General features: G+C 38.5%; 1 protein-coding gene across 1 annotated transcript in view; it reads right to left on the reverse strand.

The window, feature by feature from the left end:
- Positions 1–321: 321 nt before the first annotated feature.
- LOC124233815 (neurexophilin-2) overlaps positions 322–18,674 on the reverse strand; it is a 118,912-nt gene continuing 100,559 nt past the window's right edge. Inside the window, exon 2 of the mRNA XM_046651039.1 lies at positions 322–2,647. Within this exon, the coding sequence (XP_046506995.1) occupies positions 1,904–2,647 (744 nt within the window). The 3' untranslated portion in view covers positions 322–1,903. The remainder of the gene's footprint in view (positions 2,648–18,674) is intronic.

Genomic DNA, 18,674 nt, shown 5'->3' on the forward strand with positions numbered 1-18,674 from the left:
TTAATAAATAAATAAATAAATAAAAATGTACATACAGAAAATCTTAATGTTCAGTCGATATTACACACACACATACACACACACACACAAAACGCTTGTGAGGAAAAGAAATGAGAACAGTTTAAAAAAAAAAACCAAACAAACCCTGAAGTCATGTGACAGATTTACCAAATTCTTTTTATTTACATAGAAATGTGTACGCATACGTTCTCTGTACACAGAAAATTCTAAGTATATATACATATATGGTTCCCACATATTTTACAATAAATAGTATTTTAATCTTGTTTCTAGATGAAAATAAAAAGATGTCTCAAAATATTTCACACCAACCACAAAGTTACAAAAGCACCCGATGAACTCAGAGCAAAAATTTCAAGCCTGTACTACCACACACTAAGCCTAGTACAATTTTTACAAAAGACAAAATCAAACACTGTGCAGCTATCAGCAGTCAGAGGAAGGGAATGGAGACGCAAACAGAGAACGGAGCTGTTGGCTTTTTGAACAAGGTGGTCAGAACATTTTTGTTGATTAGGACTGGTCTTCCTTCAGTCCTCAATTTAATGTGTTGCTTGAACCGATATTTTACAGAGAAGAAGGGGAAAAATGTTAACCTCTATTGTAAACAGAGTAGCCATTCCATGAATCTTACAAGTTCTAGAAAACTTTTACTGGTCAGCCAGATCCTCCTCCTGTGCTCATGCAAAGGGATCGTGCAGTTCTATGATACAGGCTGACCATCCACCGGCTCAGACAAAGGGACAAGGGCCCCGACTGTGCAGCAACAATAACTTGGAAGTAATCTCAAAAGCCTGGTAAGTCACGTATCTTGGTTATTAGCACTTAATAATAATTAGTCATCTTTAAATATAACTCTTTATTTCCACAGAAGTTCATCCCTCATTCAAATAATTAACTAAATGCAAGAACTTAATCCAGGAGGCTAGAATAATGAATCCATAATCTTGGAATTTCCTCCCTCCACTTCCAATTTTTTTTTTCCATTCTAGCTTAGGAAACAATCTCTTTCTCTCAATTTCAGAGTAGTTTTATACATGTATATAAAATCACACTATCAAATTATAGAATGAGTTATAGGTTATATAGATTTTATGATATTTTTGACAATCTGACAGCACTGAATTTGGCAAAGAAATCTAAAAGCATCAGGATCTTCATTACTGTTGAACTGACATAATATATCCAGATTTGCTTTCCCTATACACTAATATTGCTACTCAGATGACACTGTTAAGGATGGTGACCAAGACGGGGCTAATTGTTTAAATCACATTCCACTCAACTTGAGCTCAGATAATAATGTATTTAGTTCCACAGTGGCACTGTAACTTCGCACAAGTTTTGAAACAAATTTTACCCCTTCATCTCTCCTATCGATAACAGCACAGACGTGGGGGAAGAGGCAGCAATGAAAAAAGAATTCGATGTCAGAAATCCAATTCATCTATCAAATGCAATCTTTTCAGTTTCTTTACTGAATCCGCTATTTCTAAGGTAACCTTCCAAAACATATTTCAAAGGCAGGCTCATCTCAAGAGCAATGTTTATCACATGCATAATTCGGTTCTTTCCTGTTACATGTTGCTACCACTGATGCTTCTTTTAGAGGAACAGCGTTTCGAGGACTTAGCCATCCTATATGAAAGTGATGGCTTCATGAACAGTTTGACTCTTTAGATTAAGGTACTTAGGAATGAAACAAACACGTGTCACATTTAAAGATGTTTCTTTTCTTTTTTTTTAATTTGAAAATCTTATAGGGAACTAAGGGTCACTGGCAGAAACAAAAGGGATCCTTTACCATGAAGAGATGGGCTTGGTTCTCGGTCATTCTAATTAAATATATATCCATCCTTCACTTCTACCACTGTGGAAGGACTCAGCCAGAAGATAAGTATGGAGTCTCACTATGGTAATTGTAGTCAGGACAGACCTTTTGCACAAGTTTATAATCAACACTGTAAAAGGCAATGTAAATGCAAATGACCTTGAAGGGTTTGGAGCACAACCAAGACACGTGGCTCTGAGTCTGCTCCTGGTAGCAGATCTTCGATGGGTCAAAGTTGCACAGGGCGGTCTTCTTCGCCCGATCTGTTTTTTCATACTCAATGCGACAGTTGAAAGATTTGGATTCCTTGGTCTCCAAGGTAGACTGCGGGGACACTTCAAATTCCACCACTTTGGAGGGGGGTACCAAACTCACTGAAACATTGCCCAGGCCTGTTGAATTGTGTCGGAAATAAACACTGAAGGTTCCATTTCCATGGTCAACAATTTTCCCCGTGATGAGGAGGTTGAGTTTTACAGTTTTGATGTTAGAATGGAAGTCACCCCATCCAAACATTTTCTTAAATTTTCCAGTTTTTACTATTGGCCTCCGTTTAGTTCTTGCCAATGGCTCCTGAACCTCCGTGATGTTGGCCAGCCAATCCCAAAAGTTTTCCATGCTGTCCGCATATGCCAAGTGTCCGGGCTTTGGGACTGGAGACTGCTTAACAAACAGGCGCAGAGGATTGATGATCCTTGAGTGCACCACGTTTCCGACCAAGGTCCCTGGAGCATCTTTGTCTTCCCAATCCAGCCCCTCTGTGGCATGCACCACTCTTTTACTGTCACAAAATAGCTGTTTGAAAAGAAGAAAGAGAAATAAACTTTACATAAGGCTTTCAGCATAGACGTACTAAAGCCAAAGCACAAGGGAAATTCTTGCAATATTATTTGGATTCTTGCTAATAGCATTTCACACACACAGCTGGGCTCAACAGTGTAAAAAGACAAGAAGTGAATTCAAGCAAAGTAAAACTGTGAGTACAAAAATTAAAATGGTGAGATTAAGAGGAGAGTATTTCGTTTTAATGGGTTGATGTGGTTTTAGTTTCTGTTCCCTAATCTTTACAATTCTATCTTTCCAGATTGGGAAAAGTAGTATATTTTCGTCTCTCACTTGACAAAACCATTAAATTTGTGAGGTCTTTTCTTTCAGATAGAATTCAGCTCTAGAATGCTGAAGGTTTCTACTGAGGAGCTAGAAACCATCTGAATATAAGATATTGATGTTGCTTAAGTAAAATCTTAAGGATATTATTATATCTAAAGGCTTATATCATATAATTTCATAGCTTTTGATATAATTCCATCTGAAACTTGTAACCAAAAAGAAGCGTGGATAGAATTAGGAAGTTCTAAAAAAGTTTTAGTTGAAAAAATAAAATTTCAAATTTAGTTGCCTTTATAGAAACAGAAATAAATTGGAAACATTTTGAATTAATTAACAGGCTGTACAGGATTTAATAAATTTTATTATAAGTGAATTATATCCTGAAAGATAGAATTTCTAAGAAAGAGTTATGTGAATGTGTTTTCTGAATTTCACAGTATTTTGGTTCAAATCATACCCACTGAAACATAGCATTTTATTTGTATTCGATTTTTCTTTTTCTTCTTTTTGTGGTGTAAGAGTCCCCATGATTTCTAAAAATCATTCAGTTAAGTGAATATGGATTTTGAGGGGCAGCATCATTATATATGAAACTGTTGCCTCGAGTGAATATTTATGGATAAGTTATAAAGTCTGGAAAACAGAGGTTTCTAGTGGAAACACACATAGCCTCTTATCTCTAACGGCACAAACCATTCCTGTAATGATTCTCTAGAAAACTGTCAGCGTGATGAAAAGGATGGCAAAGAAGTGAGGCTGTTGTTTATGGATTGTTTCTCCAATCCTTTCAAACTTAGCAGAGCACCTGCTAAAACTAGTCTCAGATTACTACAAAAATTATTGCTTTCAATCCAATTTTGAAAGGAAAAAAGACATAGCCTGGATTATAAATATTGCACTCGACTATATGGTAGAGGTTAATAACATGAGGTTATCTTGTATATATTCATAAAAGTTTAGAAGTTAAAGCTTCAGTAGAGCTCTCTGAAAAGTGTTTTCACCTGGACCTCATCCTCAAGATCACCTGAGAGTAGGAATCCAGGGACTTCAACGTATGCGTGGGTTTTTCTTCTTTTACTGCTTGGGAAGGGGGTACATATATATATATATTGGCCTCTGATTAATTTCCTGAAGATTTCTCTTCCTCGTTTCCAGTATTTTTTAAAAATTCTTTTCTCTTCACTGAAATTACTGAGGTTTGGCAGAAGGGCAAATTGATATGAGGCACATGCTTACTATTTTGAGAAAGTAAATCTGTACTATCCTTCTCTCAGCAGCTTACGCATTCCGAGTTGATACTTCTTTTTCACTCCTGGTGTTGAAAGGCTGGCATAGCCACCAGGAAAAGAGAGATCATTACTCAGGATTTCTAGCTCAAAATATTCTGGGTGTTTCTGATACTGTAACTAGTGCTTTCTATTTTGATCACTCTTAATTATGATGTGCAAGAACCTCATTCAGATCAATGGTAATAGCCCACAGAGTTCAGTACCAACTTCAGTAATGACATGAGATGCAGCCTGGTCCAAGGGATGTGTCCTGGCCCTGTCTCTCTTTCTCTCTCTCTCTCTCTTTCTCTCTCTCTCTGTCTCTGTCTCTCTGTCTCTCTCTCTCTCTCGGGCCAAGGACACATGGACAGATAAGAAGCCCCTTGCTGACCGAAGTCCAATTTCTCTTCCCTGTAATTATGACTCTTTTTGCCCAGAGTCTATTATCTATTTTTCACCTGTTTCCCGTATTTCATGAGATGCTCCTTGCTTGGTCCCTGCTGACAGACAGACCTCCCACTTGCTGAGAGTCTCTGGTATGTAAGAGCTCATTTACTTGCTGCTCTCTCGCCCCCTATTTCATACAACTTCCTCACTTCTTCCCTCACTCTTGCCTTCCTTCCTCTCTTTCACAGGGTAAATTCCTTCTGACATTTTCTCCTTTTAGCTGCTGCTGCTGCTTTTTTTTACATCTCAATTCTTAACGTATACACATCACGCTGCCTATTAATACTGCATTAGCAGAACTAAGATCCATTTTCCAATAAAAAATATTTTTCACCCACAAGTATAAAAACACTCTTTGCTACCGGCAGCAACATGCTTTTCTTTTTCTTAAAATGTTTGTTTTACATTACACATTTTTCTGAATTTTTTCCTGCCTGGATCATTTCTCTTGATTTATTGCTTTGCCCAATTTTCTCCTTACTTTTTCGCTATTGAAAACCTATAAACATTGAACCCATCATTCAACAACAAGTAAGTTTTGCAATCATGCAGTCTGAAGGTAACTGGTATTGGTGCATTTTAGAATACATGATAGGCCTCTCTATGAGATGGACATTATGACATCCCTCTCTTATCTCAAGGGCTACTGTCATGATGGTTCTGAGGTTACTCAATGATAATGTTAATAATAATTATAATTATTATTTTTTTTTGAGGAAGCTTAGTCCTGAGATAACATCTGCTGCCAATCCTCCTCTTTTTGCTGAGAGAGACTGGCCCTGAGCTAACATCTGTGCCCATCTTCCTCTACTTTACATGTGGGACACCTACCACAGCATGGCTTGACAAGTGGTGCCATGTCCGCACCCGGGATCTGAACCAGTGAACTCCAGGCCACCAAAGTGGAAAGTGTGAACTTAACCACTGTGCCACCGGGCTGGCCCCAATAATTATAATTACAAATGGCTATTTACTGAGACTTTTTAAAAAATCTGAAGATTTTCTTTCTAATAATATATGTTTTAACAGAATATTACCCAAACATATGTGACTCACCCTAAGAAATATGAGAGGAGAAAAAATCTTAGTGATTATTTGCTTTTAGAAAGGCTCTGTAATGCTTCAGAAAAGATTCCCTATACGAGAATTCAAAACAGAATTTGATTTCTAAAACATAGATTCTAACACAATACTCTTTGGGGTCAAATCTGCGCAAGGAACCCTTGATTTTAAGGTTGGTCTACAGAAAAAATAATAAAATTTAACTAAGAGCACAGATCTATAATTGTTCTCTCTGCCAATGAAAACACTGGCAGTTCTTTAGATCAAAAGATAGATGTGTATACATATATTTAAATTTTTTTTTCTTTGCCCTAGACCATCACATTTTTAACTTGCTTTGGCAACAACATTAGCCAAGCTGAGAAAAGCTGTGTATAACTTCATCTGTTTGTTTATTACTTTAAAATACATGGACAGTTCTCACAAGGGCTGACTTCCCACTCTAAACCCAAATCTCAACAAGCTATCAGGTAATGATGTATTGGTAGAAGAGTATAATTAAAAGGGTAAATGTCTTTCTAGTTGTCTTAAAGAACTGACAATTGTACCTCCTCTCTCTTTGGTGTAACTTGTCCAGCCCTCCCCCTGGCTCACTATTTAAAAATGCGTCACTGCTGAGAGGACACTCTCTCCTACACTGGGTCCATGTGGATGGTGGTATGAGCTAACTCCTCCAGGCTCAGGCTTAACCTCAGGAGTCCTAATCGGAGATGACTAGGTTTGGGATGAGCCACAACCCTGCCCCCTACTCATCCATATACTCCCAATATGGAAGCAGCATGGCGAACAAAGCACAGGATTTGGTGCCTGATGATCTCATCACCCTCACTTAAGTGTCTGACCTGAGCCCCTGTTTTCTCACTTCTATCTCCTTTGCTGGTTGATTATAAGGACTAAATAAAAGACTGGATGGAAATTACTGAGCCCAACCTGTGGCAAAAGGCATTCAATGACTGATGGTTCTTGCATGGTCCAATGGATAGTCCCATGTTTCCTATTCAAGAATGGTCTTCAAAGGGTTATATGAACTGTCAGGCCTCCAGGAAACCAATTAATGCTTAATCAAGCAACTTGTTCAGCGCCATACGATAAATTAACAACTGAGTAGAAATCAACCTTCTCAACCCCAGAGCATCAATCAAATGCTGCCTCGTGTTTTCAGTCATCTGGCATCTGAGTCATAGTCAGATCAAAGGCACAGGTGAGCTCTCTTTGCCAACAAAATATGTTTGCTGATCCTTGATTTCAACCAAGCAAATGAGTCAGCAAAGGGAGCTGTAAGTACATAGTGTCTGGCAGGTGCCCTCACTCCTGAACGATTCCCTGATACACATGCAGGGAGAGGACTGTAGGTGGCTGGGAACCTGCTGGCAAACCACTCTGTCCAGGGCAGGGTTGTTAGATGTTATCTACAAAACACAGGGCTGCATCCTTCCGGTTGCTTTTGTACTTGCTGGGGCTCCCGGTGCTAATGTCGATATCACTGCTGTCTTTTGTCCCATCATATTACAATAATAATGCAAAAACATTTAACCGCTAGCACAAAATGGAGTTTAAAAAAGGGTGAAAAAGAGGAATTGCTGTGCTTTATCTGTTTGAACATTCCTTGATTTCAACACATTTATCAAAGCTTAAGTAATTTATGTCTTGGCAGGGTGTATCCATTTCACAAAGCACACACATTAGCTAGATACAATGATATCATATTAGCTTTTTTTGCATCTTACAGAGAAGCTGAAAAAGATTAATAAAAGCTCAAACCTTCATCAATTAAATGAAGCAGGTGGAAGGAAGGGAGTCGAGGAAGAAGACTATTTCATTCCAGTTCTTTTGTTTTTAGGGAGAAAAAGCTGACAGGTTCAAATCATTCATCGTAACAAGCTGGAGTCGAATCTCACTGATAATTAAATGCCTTTTTTTCCCAAGAGGCAGAGAAGCTGTGATGAATTTTATAGTAGCAGATGTGAGAATAGTCACGAATTATGGAAATAATTTATAAACTAAAAAGCATCTTCTCTGCAAATACTATATCAGGAGATCATTTTTTCAGCTGTATCTGTATATAATTTTAGTTTACAGAGAAGTTGTGTAGTACAAAGAGTGCCCATATACCCTGTCCCTAGTTTCCTATAATGCCAACCTCTTGCATCATAGTACACTTGTCGCAACTAATGAACCAATATTGATACATTATTATTAATTACAGTCCATACTTTACTCAGATTTCCTCAGTTTTTCCTTACTGTTCCTTATCTGCTCCAGGATCCCACCTAGGATCCCACATTACATTTGGTCTTGATGAATCCCTAGGCTTGTCTTGGCTGCAACAGTTTCTCAGTCTTTCCTTGTTTCTGATGACCTTGAACGTTTTGAGGAGTACTTGTTAGGCATTTTGTAGAATGCCCTTCAATTTGAGTTTGTCTGATATTTTTCTCACGCTTAGACTGGCGCGATGGGTTTTTGGGGAAGAAGAACACAGGGTAAGGTGCCATTTTCAACACTTCATCTCAAGGGTGCATGCTAGCAACATGACATGACTGTTGATGTTAATTTAAATTTCTGACTTAGGTAGAAAAGATCCTTTTTTTAAAGTTTTGCTTTCAGAATTCTCACAAGGCTTATACACTTTTGTTATCACAAGCTTAGTTTAATTTACATTTAATTTTGTGGCACTTGGTTTAGGATTGATTTTTTTGAAAAAGTCAGGAACTCTCAAGCATTTCAATTTATAATTCTTTACCGCATCACTGAGTCATCTAAAATAACCTGAGTTGTTTAAGAAACCATACATTATTTATAAATTATTCTGGCAATATTACACGCTATAAAGGTGTCTGTCATTATTACCATTATTGCCATTTTATTTTTATTTAATATTCATTTCTTAAAAATTGGCCCCATTTTGATAATTGGTAGCTCAATAAAGAAGAGCTTATTCTATAAATATCTTACATAGGGTTGGAATGACTTGCTGACTGTATTAGATTCAAATGTCCCTTTTCTCAGTTTTGGAGGCAGTCCATTGGCCTTGATTCTACACATTCAGTGAGTCAGGATCAACCTTTAGATGGAGCTTTCTTTGAAGGTCAACCTGATTACCAAAGGGAAGGGAGCCAATGAGAGAAACCCTCATAAATGAGGGTTCTATATTCGTAGTCCTCTGGATGCTGCAGCACCATGAATGTTACTTGGTGTTCCTTGGGATCCAAGACAGTCAGATCTTGGCCGTAACTACGGGATAACCCTTTTCTATACATCCATTACTGTGATAGCTTCGCTTCTTCCCTGTAGCTTCATGTGGGGCTGTGTTGTAAACTGCAGAGTGGGGTGGGGAGATTTCTCTACACTCAGCGAATACTAGAAAGGAAGTGAAGGGCATTTAAAGCTTTGAGCTTCTGGGGTTCAAATTCCGTTCAATATATATCACACCATTGCCAGTCCAGGTAGCTCTATCCTCTAGCAATCCCACCAGGTGGTCTTTTTCTTACTGGAAGAGATACCAGCAGAAGAGATGTCACTCCCAGCCTTGCTGCCTCGGGCCGATGTTTCACAATTCTCATTGACACGGGTATTTAGCACATATTGACTCTTCACTTACATGGCACCAGGGGAGCAGGAGAGGCTTGAATTTCCTAAGTAACTGAAGCTTAGCACTTAGCTCTCCCGATTTAGTGAGAAGAGATTAGATGACATTAACACACCTTTTTTAAGAAAGTGGAAAGTCTAAGACAGTTTAGAAACACTTCCACAGAAAAATTATTTTATTTTTGCAGGAATAAGTTTTTTGCTTCACTAACATTTGCCCATACCTGAAATTACATGAAAGCTACTGTACTCTTCCACTATACTTGCAAATTATGGACTCGGAGGAGAAGCGGAGTGTCCCAATCAAGTCTGTGTACGGTAGAAAACAATCTGTTGGCACATCCTTCCGGTGGCTGAATTTATCCAATCAGAAGAATTGTGCCAAGAGGGAAGGAATGAATGAAAGAAGCAGCAGCAATGAACTCAGTCAGAACAGGTAAAACCAAAGTGGGAAGGAGTGAGAGGTGGAAACAGCAGTGCTTTGATTTACTGGAAGGAGTTGGGGTCAGGAACAGTGGAATGGAAATGTGGCACTGTCACTTACAGTCCTATCTCCCTGTGCAAGCCATGTCCCTTCTCTCAGCCTGGTCTTCTCAACAGTAAAATGGTGAAAAGAGAAGATTGGAGTTGCACTTCAAAGAGACAAAGGAGACTGCAAGGTGGAAAGTGAAATAGAGTGTGTGTGTGGGGGGGCGTCAATGGGCAGGAACACGTGTAAGGAGGTGAGTGCTGCAGTCCAGAGGAGAAGCGAGGAGACCCAGAACTGTGGTCACAAATAAATGTGTTCTTTCTTTCTCTTTTTTTTTTTTGGTGAGGAAGATCGGCCCTGAGCTAACATCTGTGCCAATCTTCCTCTATTTTGTATGTGGGATGCTGCCACAGCATGGCTTGTTGATCAGTATGTAGGTCCACACTCAGGATCCGAACCTGCAAACCCTGGGCCACCAAAGCAGAGTGTGCGAACTTAACCACTATGCCACTGGGCCAGCCCCAACATGCATTCGTTTTTAATCAGTGATGAAACACATATTTATCAAATGCCTTCCAGGGGCAGCATGTGTGCCCTAGGCCCTGGGAGCACACTGCTGAACAGGGCAGATACAGTCCCTATCTTCATGAGATTTGCAGAAGAGCAAGGAAAAGAAAGATTAAATAATCACACTTTAATAATATCTCACTTAATTACAGTTGTCATAAGGGCCTGGAGATATATTCATACTGATATATACATATCAGTACAATAGCAAGCAAGGAGCACTAGTTCTAAACAGGGGAAGCAACCGTGCAGGGAGTGAACAGGATTAAGTAATTAATACCTTTATTCTGATGAGCAAAATGAAATCCAAGATTCACTAGCTGATAGTTGATAATGAATGAATTAGTGACAAGAAAACTAAATACCGACCTTGGTATTTATATTCCTTTTTTCTTATTCCAAATTGTATATCGATTTGTTTATAATTACAGAGAGTGTGATAACATTATAACACAATAGTTATATTTTTTTAGAAATAGAGCCTAATTTTTTTCTTTTCTTTTCTCTTTTTATTTTTTCCCAGCTTTCTTGAGGTATAACAGACAAACAAAATTGTAATATTTTTAAGTGTGCATTGTAATGATTTGATATATGTTTACATAGTGAAAGGATTTCCACCATCAAGGTAATTAACAGGTCCATCACCTCACATAGTTACCCTTTTTTTCGTGAGGGCCCTTATGATCTATTCTCTTAGCAAATTTCAATTATTCGATACAATATTATCAATTATAGCCACCATGCTGTACAGCAGATCCTCAGAACTTATTCATCTTAATCTGAAAGTACACGTCCATAAAGAGGCTCCAGTGTTGGGTCACGTTGAAGTCCTGACTTGGAGGTCCAGCGCCTGGAGGAGACAACCTTGGCAGGACTCATCTTTCATCCTCAAACCTCCTAAGACCTGTTGAAGATTTATAATATATATTTCTTGGGTTCTGGGACAGTTAGACCTTTGCCATAATTATGGTAGAACTCTTTTCTATAATTCTATATAACTAATACAATATATATCAATGCTACTTGATAATGAACTAAGTATGCTCTGGGTAAATAAGAATATTCTGAAATAATGTAGGTTTGCCTTTATGTTTATAGGTGTGTTAAAATATGTGAATACACGTTCTGCTTCGGTGGCCCGGGGTTTGCTGGTTTGGATCCCGGGTATGGTCATGGCACCACAAGCCAAGCCATGCTGTGGCAGGCGTCCCACATATAAAGTAGAGGAAGATGGGCTCGGATGCTAGCTCAGGGCCAGTCTGCCTCAGCAAAAAGAGGAAGATTGGCGGTGGATGTTAGCTCAGGGCTAATCTTCCTCAAAAAAAAAAAAAAATAAAAAAGTAAAGAATTTTAAAAATAATATGCGAATAGATAAAAAATCTGACCAATGTCTATGATTTTCACAAGAACTTATGAATGTTCTAAATGAAAGATAAAACAAAACAACCTAAAATTTTTTCTGTGATCATGATATTGAAGAGGCATCTATGCTTCAAGAGGATGTTTTCAGTTTTCTGTGTTTACACCGAATGTAGAATGTTTACAGCCTATACTGGTTTACCATGAAACACTTGCCGTAATAGATATAATACACAATGCATAGATTGAATAGATCACCTACTATTAACAAGGAAGGCCATACTCTTATCTATTTTATATTACACCAAAAATATATAGACCTCTATCCTGAAAGAAAAAAATTATGACTTCCAGCATCAGGAAGAATGAGCTGAATGCTCCAAACTTGTGGATTTGTAACAAGCTGGGAGAATTGGCTTTTCTTTAATAACAGGACTGGAATATGCCACAGGAGATAAATTGCTACAGATCTGTACAAATATTTTTTAAAGGCACCTGGCTTGCCCTCCTTGGATACCCTGGAAGCATTTATTAATGTTCTTTCAGAGTGACAATTGTTAAGCGCCAGTTTGAAAGAATAACTGTTTGTTTAATAGATCTGTTTATGATGTTATTCATGATGGAATCCATATAGCTAGCCATTAATTATTTCACTGGGGGTATTAGTTTAAGCCAAGAACCCCGAAGTGACCAGTTATACAATCTAGAGGTGGCTTGCAGATCCCATTACAGCTGAAGAACTATAGAACCAATAATGAAAGGTGGTCTAAAGCCTCATTTTTGTTGCTTATATATAGCTTACATAATTGGATTGCTTTAACAATTCTCTCCTGTATCCTGTGGTTAAAACTAAAATGACAACCTGCTCAGCAGAAAACAAAAACAAAACAAAAACCCAACCTTGTCATGATTAACTCAGCATCCCATTACATTTTTTGCTTGTAAATGAATCTTGGAAAGCATTTTCTCTGGGTAGAAATTTTACAGAACATCATCCCTGTTGTCAAAACAGCAACACACATCTGCTGGACAACACACAATGCTATACTGATGATTAGCAGTATGGCTTGCCCTAAAGTCCTATTTCTTGTGCTCCATTACAGAACTGTCACAGCAGATTAAAAGAAGAACGACATAGAGGAAATGAAGAATGACAGAATCAAACATATATCAATGTATTAATTGCACCTATTAATAATTTGTGGCATAATGTGGCATTGTTTCAAAACTCATTTTGCAAGTCGACAAACAAATGATTGCTTAGGAGAAGAAAGCTAAACAGTGGATACCCTTTCTGCTGAGAACAGCAAATTCATTTTACCTTCCAGTTATCTTTGAATAGCTACCCTTTACATTTTTCTAAATTGATACAGGAACTAACAGGAAACATAAATGTGAAGACAGAAATCTTAGCAGTAAGAGCCAAAAAGCTAGATTGCAATGCTTGGCAGTAGTGTTATCGCTAAGGTTAAATTTGGCAATTCTTATTTTATCCAGATCACAGTAACTGGAAAATCAGTGACACAACCTCTGAAAAAAATCATACAGACACACATACTCTGACACACAGAAATGTCATATGTAGAAACACATGTGTGCATGCACATGCCATAATTTCTGTAAACATTTAAGGAAAATGGTGTGAAAGAAAACGTAGATTTCATTTTGTATCAGCAAGCTGAATAAAAGGGGCTCCTTAAGAAATTATGAATAGTCTAGAAGCAGACGGTAAAGATGCCTCATGGTAGGGGGCTGCTAAATGTTATGACATCGCCCAGCACTCCTGAGTAAAATGGGCAGATTGCAGTCTCATTTAATGCAAGTTTTGCAAAGTCAAACAAGGTATTCTTTTGATAATCTAATAGATAGAAACAGTCCTTTGGCTGTTAAGGAATAAATGACTCAGCATGGTAAGTGGCACTGTCCCCTGTCACCCAGGCGTCCTTACAACCCCGTCCAAGCTTTCGATGAGAGAGAAGAGCTTCACATGACAGGAACAGATAAATACTTGTGAAATATAATGGCCTGGGAGAGACAACATGGATCTGTGTCTTGACCTCTAAATGTTGGCACCTAAAAAGGAAAGTTGCAACAGAGGAAGAGCAGTCATGTGAGCCATGGAAATGCCAGCTATTGTTTTTCTGTTAGTTTAGGCAGAGTTTCAAAGTGGGATGAAGAAACATGGGGGTTGGGAGGAGGCAGGAGACAGGGGTTAGGAGAGGTGCACGTGTGTATGGCTTTGTATTTTACCAGCAAATCCATTTGATGCTTCAATCATCAGGTGCCATTAACACAGCAGTTAGCACATACTGCCTGTGATGGTTAGTTTTATGTGTCAACTTGGTTAGGCTACAGTACTCAGTTACTCAAACACTAATTTAGATGTTGCTGTGAATGTGTTTTGTAAATGTAGTCAACATCTACCATCAGTTGACTTTCTTTTTTTCTCCCAGTTCAATGTCAGCATTTATTGGTTACATTCTTTCACCAAACATGACATCTGTTAATTTAAAATGATTTTTCAAGCTTTCTTAGGCACATAGTATGATATTTCATTTAAATGTAAACATTCACAGTCTATTGGGGACTTTTACAGGATCTTACATAAATATGCTGCTTTATTATGATCCAACATAAATATGTTTTGTAAAATCAAGGACAGTTTACATGCTATAAAATATCTATTCAATAAAAAACACAAATGCATATTACTTGTGTATATGAAACTGATAATTGTGTTAAAATTATTTTTTAAATAATCTTTCCTGATGGTTATACTGAGAATTACAGAGTCTTCGTAAATCATCTCATCTGATTCTTACACCCACTTTGTGAGGTATGTAGGGCAGTAAATAGCCTTAGAGAGCTTACGTGGCTTGTTCAAGGTCCAAGTATCAAGAGGCAGCAATAAATCTAGAAATCAGGTCTTTCGTGTCAGGTCATTGCTCTTTCCATGCTAATACCCTAATGGACCTGGCACCAAAAACCCTTGATTAATATATATATGTAACATAATATAATATATTTGTCTTATAAATTTCTTCTCATTACAAAATTAAAAGAAGTTTATTCTAGAAAATGAAACTGGGAAAATTAAAGTCTCGCAACAACTGTTAATATTTTAATATTAACTCATATTTTTCTCTGTGTAATATAAATAATACATATTTTATATATTATCTTTATTTTTAAGACAAATATGTTATACTTAGTTACAACATAATAGTTCAAGTTTCTGGAAGATAAAATCTTGCTATTACTAAGAGTAAAATCTAAATTCAAAGAAGTGCCAATTTCCTCTAGACTTCCTCCCTAGATCTTGAAGGACACTTCACTCTTCCAGCGTTTGTCATCAAAGTCCAAATCAGAAGGCTCTTGGATCATTCTGGGCAGGAGTAAGCTCACTGTTCCCTAGGCCTGCTGGGGTGGCAGCTCCGCCATGGTAGTTCAAGGAGGTCTTATGAGCCCAGGTCTTTGCATCCATGGCTCTGCCCTCAGAGTCTTTGTTTCTTCATTTTTACCCTTCTCTATGCCTTTCAGTCTAGGCTGGCAACATTTCTGGTGGTATGAAATTCTCAGAATCTTGTCAGTTTCCTGTGTAATTCATGGGGACCCAAGCCACGTACAGGAGCCCCCTCCACACATCTTTTCTGGATAACCTCATCTCTCTTTCTGATTTCTGCTCAGATGGTTGATTGGATCCATGTGTCACACACTCAATGTCTTTAGCAAAGTTGTCCAGCCACCCCTTTGGTGTTTTCTCCAGAGCAATCAATTAACTCTAAGTAAAGGAGATTGTTCTGGATAATGTGAGTGGGTCTCATCCAACCAGTTGAAATGTGTTGAAAGCAAAACTGAGGTTTCCGTGAGGAAAATAAAATTCTGCCTCAAGACTGCAGCATCAACTCCTGCCCGAGAGTTTCCAGGGCCTGCCCTATGGATGTCGGACTTGCCAGCCCCCACAACCGCAAGAGCTAATTCCTTGAAATACAGCTCCTTAGATATCTGTTTATCATTCTCAATGCTACTGGTTCTGTATCTCTGGAGAACTCGGATACATTGCTTTTTGATTTTAATAATTGTGTTCACATGTGAAAATCTTATTTTCATGACTCAATCATGCCTCTTGCTTTCTTATATTCTCCATAGAACCTAATATAGGGATACTTGATGCTGACTTCATCACAAGTTCAGTGTCTCCATGATGTCCCCAGAGTAAACTGTGAAAGTTCAGATCACTGCACTTGTCATGTTGTTTACTAGTATTATTTATTTTTTACTTGACTCTCCCTCTTGTAAACTACTTGATGGCAGCTACTCTATCTTGCTCTCCTTTATGTCTCCAGCATTATCACAGAGCTTGATTCACAATAAGTGCCCAATAAAAACTGAACACATAAATCTGACTGGCAGTCTGTAACATCCTGGACCTTTCACACCTTTTTATTTCCTTAGGCTTTACTCTTAGGCCACTTTGGGAAATGTTTTGAATCTTAAATAAAATTTAGTCGATAAAGTAGTCAAGTAGGAACAATAGTGGAGATTGGGGATGAGGAGTTTTGGGAGAATGGAACTGAATAATAGGTAATGATAATTTGAGAAGAATAATGAAGGCCAAATCAAAACATTTTAAAATCCTATTTGAAAGAGTTCGTAGTAACTATTAAAAGAATTAATTTACAGAGTGTTATAAAAAAGACAGAATTCTATTACCGTCAAGTAGTAATCATTACCATGACTTCGTCCACCACCTTGAAGCTGCTATTAGCTCACAGATCTCCACCCTTAGTCCAGGCTTTATCTGGAGTTCAAGATCTATATATCCAGCTTTCTAACAGACAGGTGCACTTCAATTGAATCATGAAAAGTATACAACACCAGTTTCACACTTTGTAAAACAGAGTATGATTCCTCCATGATAGTGTAAGAGGCAGTTAAAAATAAGGCTAAGAATTCTAAAAAATGGGAGAAGGGTTTGGAGGACATCATGACTTCTTTGCCATAACTCAACTGACTATAACTCTTCCTGATATAATCTACAGAGCTGATGTTCCGCTTGCACAACTCCATGAACTTTTGTACTTTGCTGACAACCGGCACAGCTCGGTATAGATATTGGGAGCTTTATTTCAGCCATTGGATACTTAGCTAAGATCGGTTGTGGATTATTTCTTGGTGTCTGCAATAATTTGCAAACAATGTCAAAATCGAAGTATCTTCTGTCGCTCTGGCAATCTCCTGGTAGCCTCCCCTCCATTCTCTGCCCCCAACACCTCTCCACACACCTGGTTCAGAAGGCCTAGAAAGGTCAGACAGGACTGTTCTGGGATGAGGAGAAGGTTCAGGACCACAGGAGGTGGCCCAGGCTCTGCCTTGCAAACATTTCGTGTCAAGACGCACCCATTAGGCATGTGGCCCAGTGAATATTCTAAGATCTGATTGTGATCCAGTTGTGAGCCTTTAAACAGCTCCCTATTACTGAGAGCAGTGTTTCCACATTTTCAGAGCAGTACAACCTTTTTACCCTAAAGTAAGCTTTTGTAGGATCTCAGGATATATAAGAGATGCCAATGCCGATTATTAATGCACAGTTTTATATGAGTTCAAACATGTAACAATTATGATTATAGGCTTCATGAATGAGAGCAATAAGGACATTAAAATAAACATGAAATTTGAAATCAGAGGTGACAGATGATCGTTGGAGTCACATCAACCTCAAAATAGTTCACAGCAGCATTTCCTCATGAAGTGTCTATGACAGTCTGATGCACTTGGTCACTCCCTACCTTTTGGGCCCCTACCACTATGCTCCTGAACCAGCTGGTCTCCTTTCATTAGGCTAAACTCCTCAAGGATAGTGACATTTTCTTATTCTTTGTTGTATTCCAAAGGCCCCGCACAGTGTCTAAATGAAGTACACACTTAGTAAAATATGTTGCTGAAAAAGTGTAACCCTCCCCATAAAGCACCAATCTCATTTCAATATTTACTTAGTGACTTGGTTAAATCCTCCCCTGAGGTTTTATGTATTGCAGAATCATTCCTGGCCTGTACCCAAAGGATGACATATTTTAAAATAATGGGGGAACAAATTCATGAAGTTTAACTGATTTTCATAGGGAACCTGGAGAGAAGAGCTGTGCTTGAGCAAGGAACAAAGTGGGATGCCAAAAACAGCTCCTGAGGAGGTCCTGGCAGCTCTGGCCCTTGGAGACTCAGGAACAACCTCAGCCTCTGGGATCCAGGAGGGAAGGGTGGTTGGGCTTGGCTGAGGGGCATGGTCAGAGTCAGGAAGGGACTTGGAAAAAGTGGGGCTGGGGCTTATTCTATTTAAACAGAGACAGGGAGAGAAAGATTACTATGAAGAGTGTCCTCCAGCATCCAGGGGAGAATCAGCACAGCATCCACTGAATTGCCAAGGAGAGAATAAGCTTTTCCAGGAGTGTCCATGTCAAAGTAAAGGACTAAGGAAGAAGTTATTCAGGTAAGATACGGAGATCTGATTATTTCAGACTAAACGTGTTCTGGACCTAAATCACACAAGTGAATGTTCCACTGTACTGCATTTGGCTTTTGTAGACATATTTAAAAACCTATTAAATAAGCCAGAATACTTAATAACCAGTGGAAATCTTCTGAATGTGTTATTGGGGAAGGAGGAGCAATCAGTGCTTCACTAGCTCTTTATGTATAGGGGAGCATTAAGACAAGATCTAATCAGCCTGTCAATTAATCTTGGCTCACCTTGGTGCTTACTGAGCAACTATGATGTACAGACCATGCAGGTATCATTCCCTAATGTAAGAACTTTCAGTGGAATGGATGGGGCTGCTTGAAGTGATGGCAGAGGGAGGAAGTGGTCAGAAAACAGCGTTACCCAGAGACTCAGAAACTTGAAATATGAACTTATCCTCAACAGTGTCCACCCCTCATGTGATGATAGGGTCATTTG

Source organism: Equus quagga, unplaced genomic scaffold (genome assembly GCF_021613505.1).
Source record: "Equus quagga isolate Etosha38 unplaced genomic scaffold, UCLA_HA_Equagga_1.0 251_RagTag, whole genome shotgun sequence".
NCBI classification, from domain to species: Eukaryota; Metazoa; Chordata; class Mammalia; order Perissodactyla; family Equidae; genus Equus; species Equus quagga.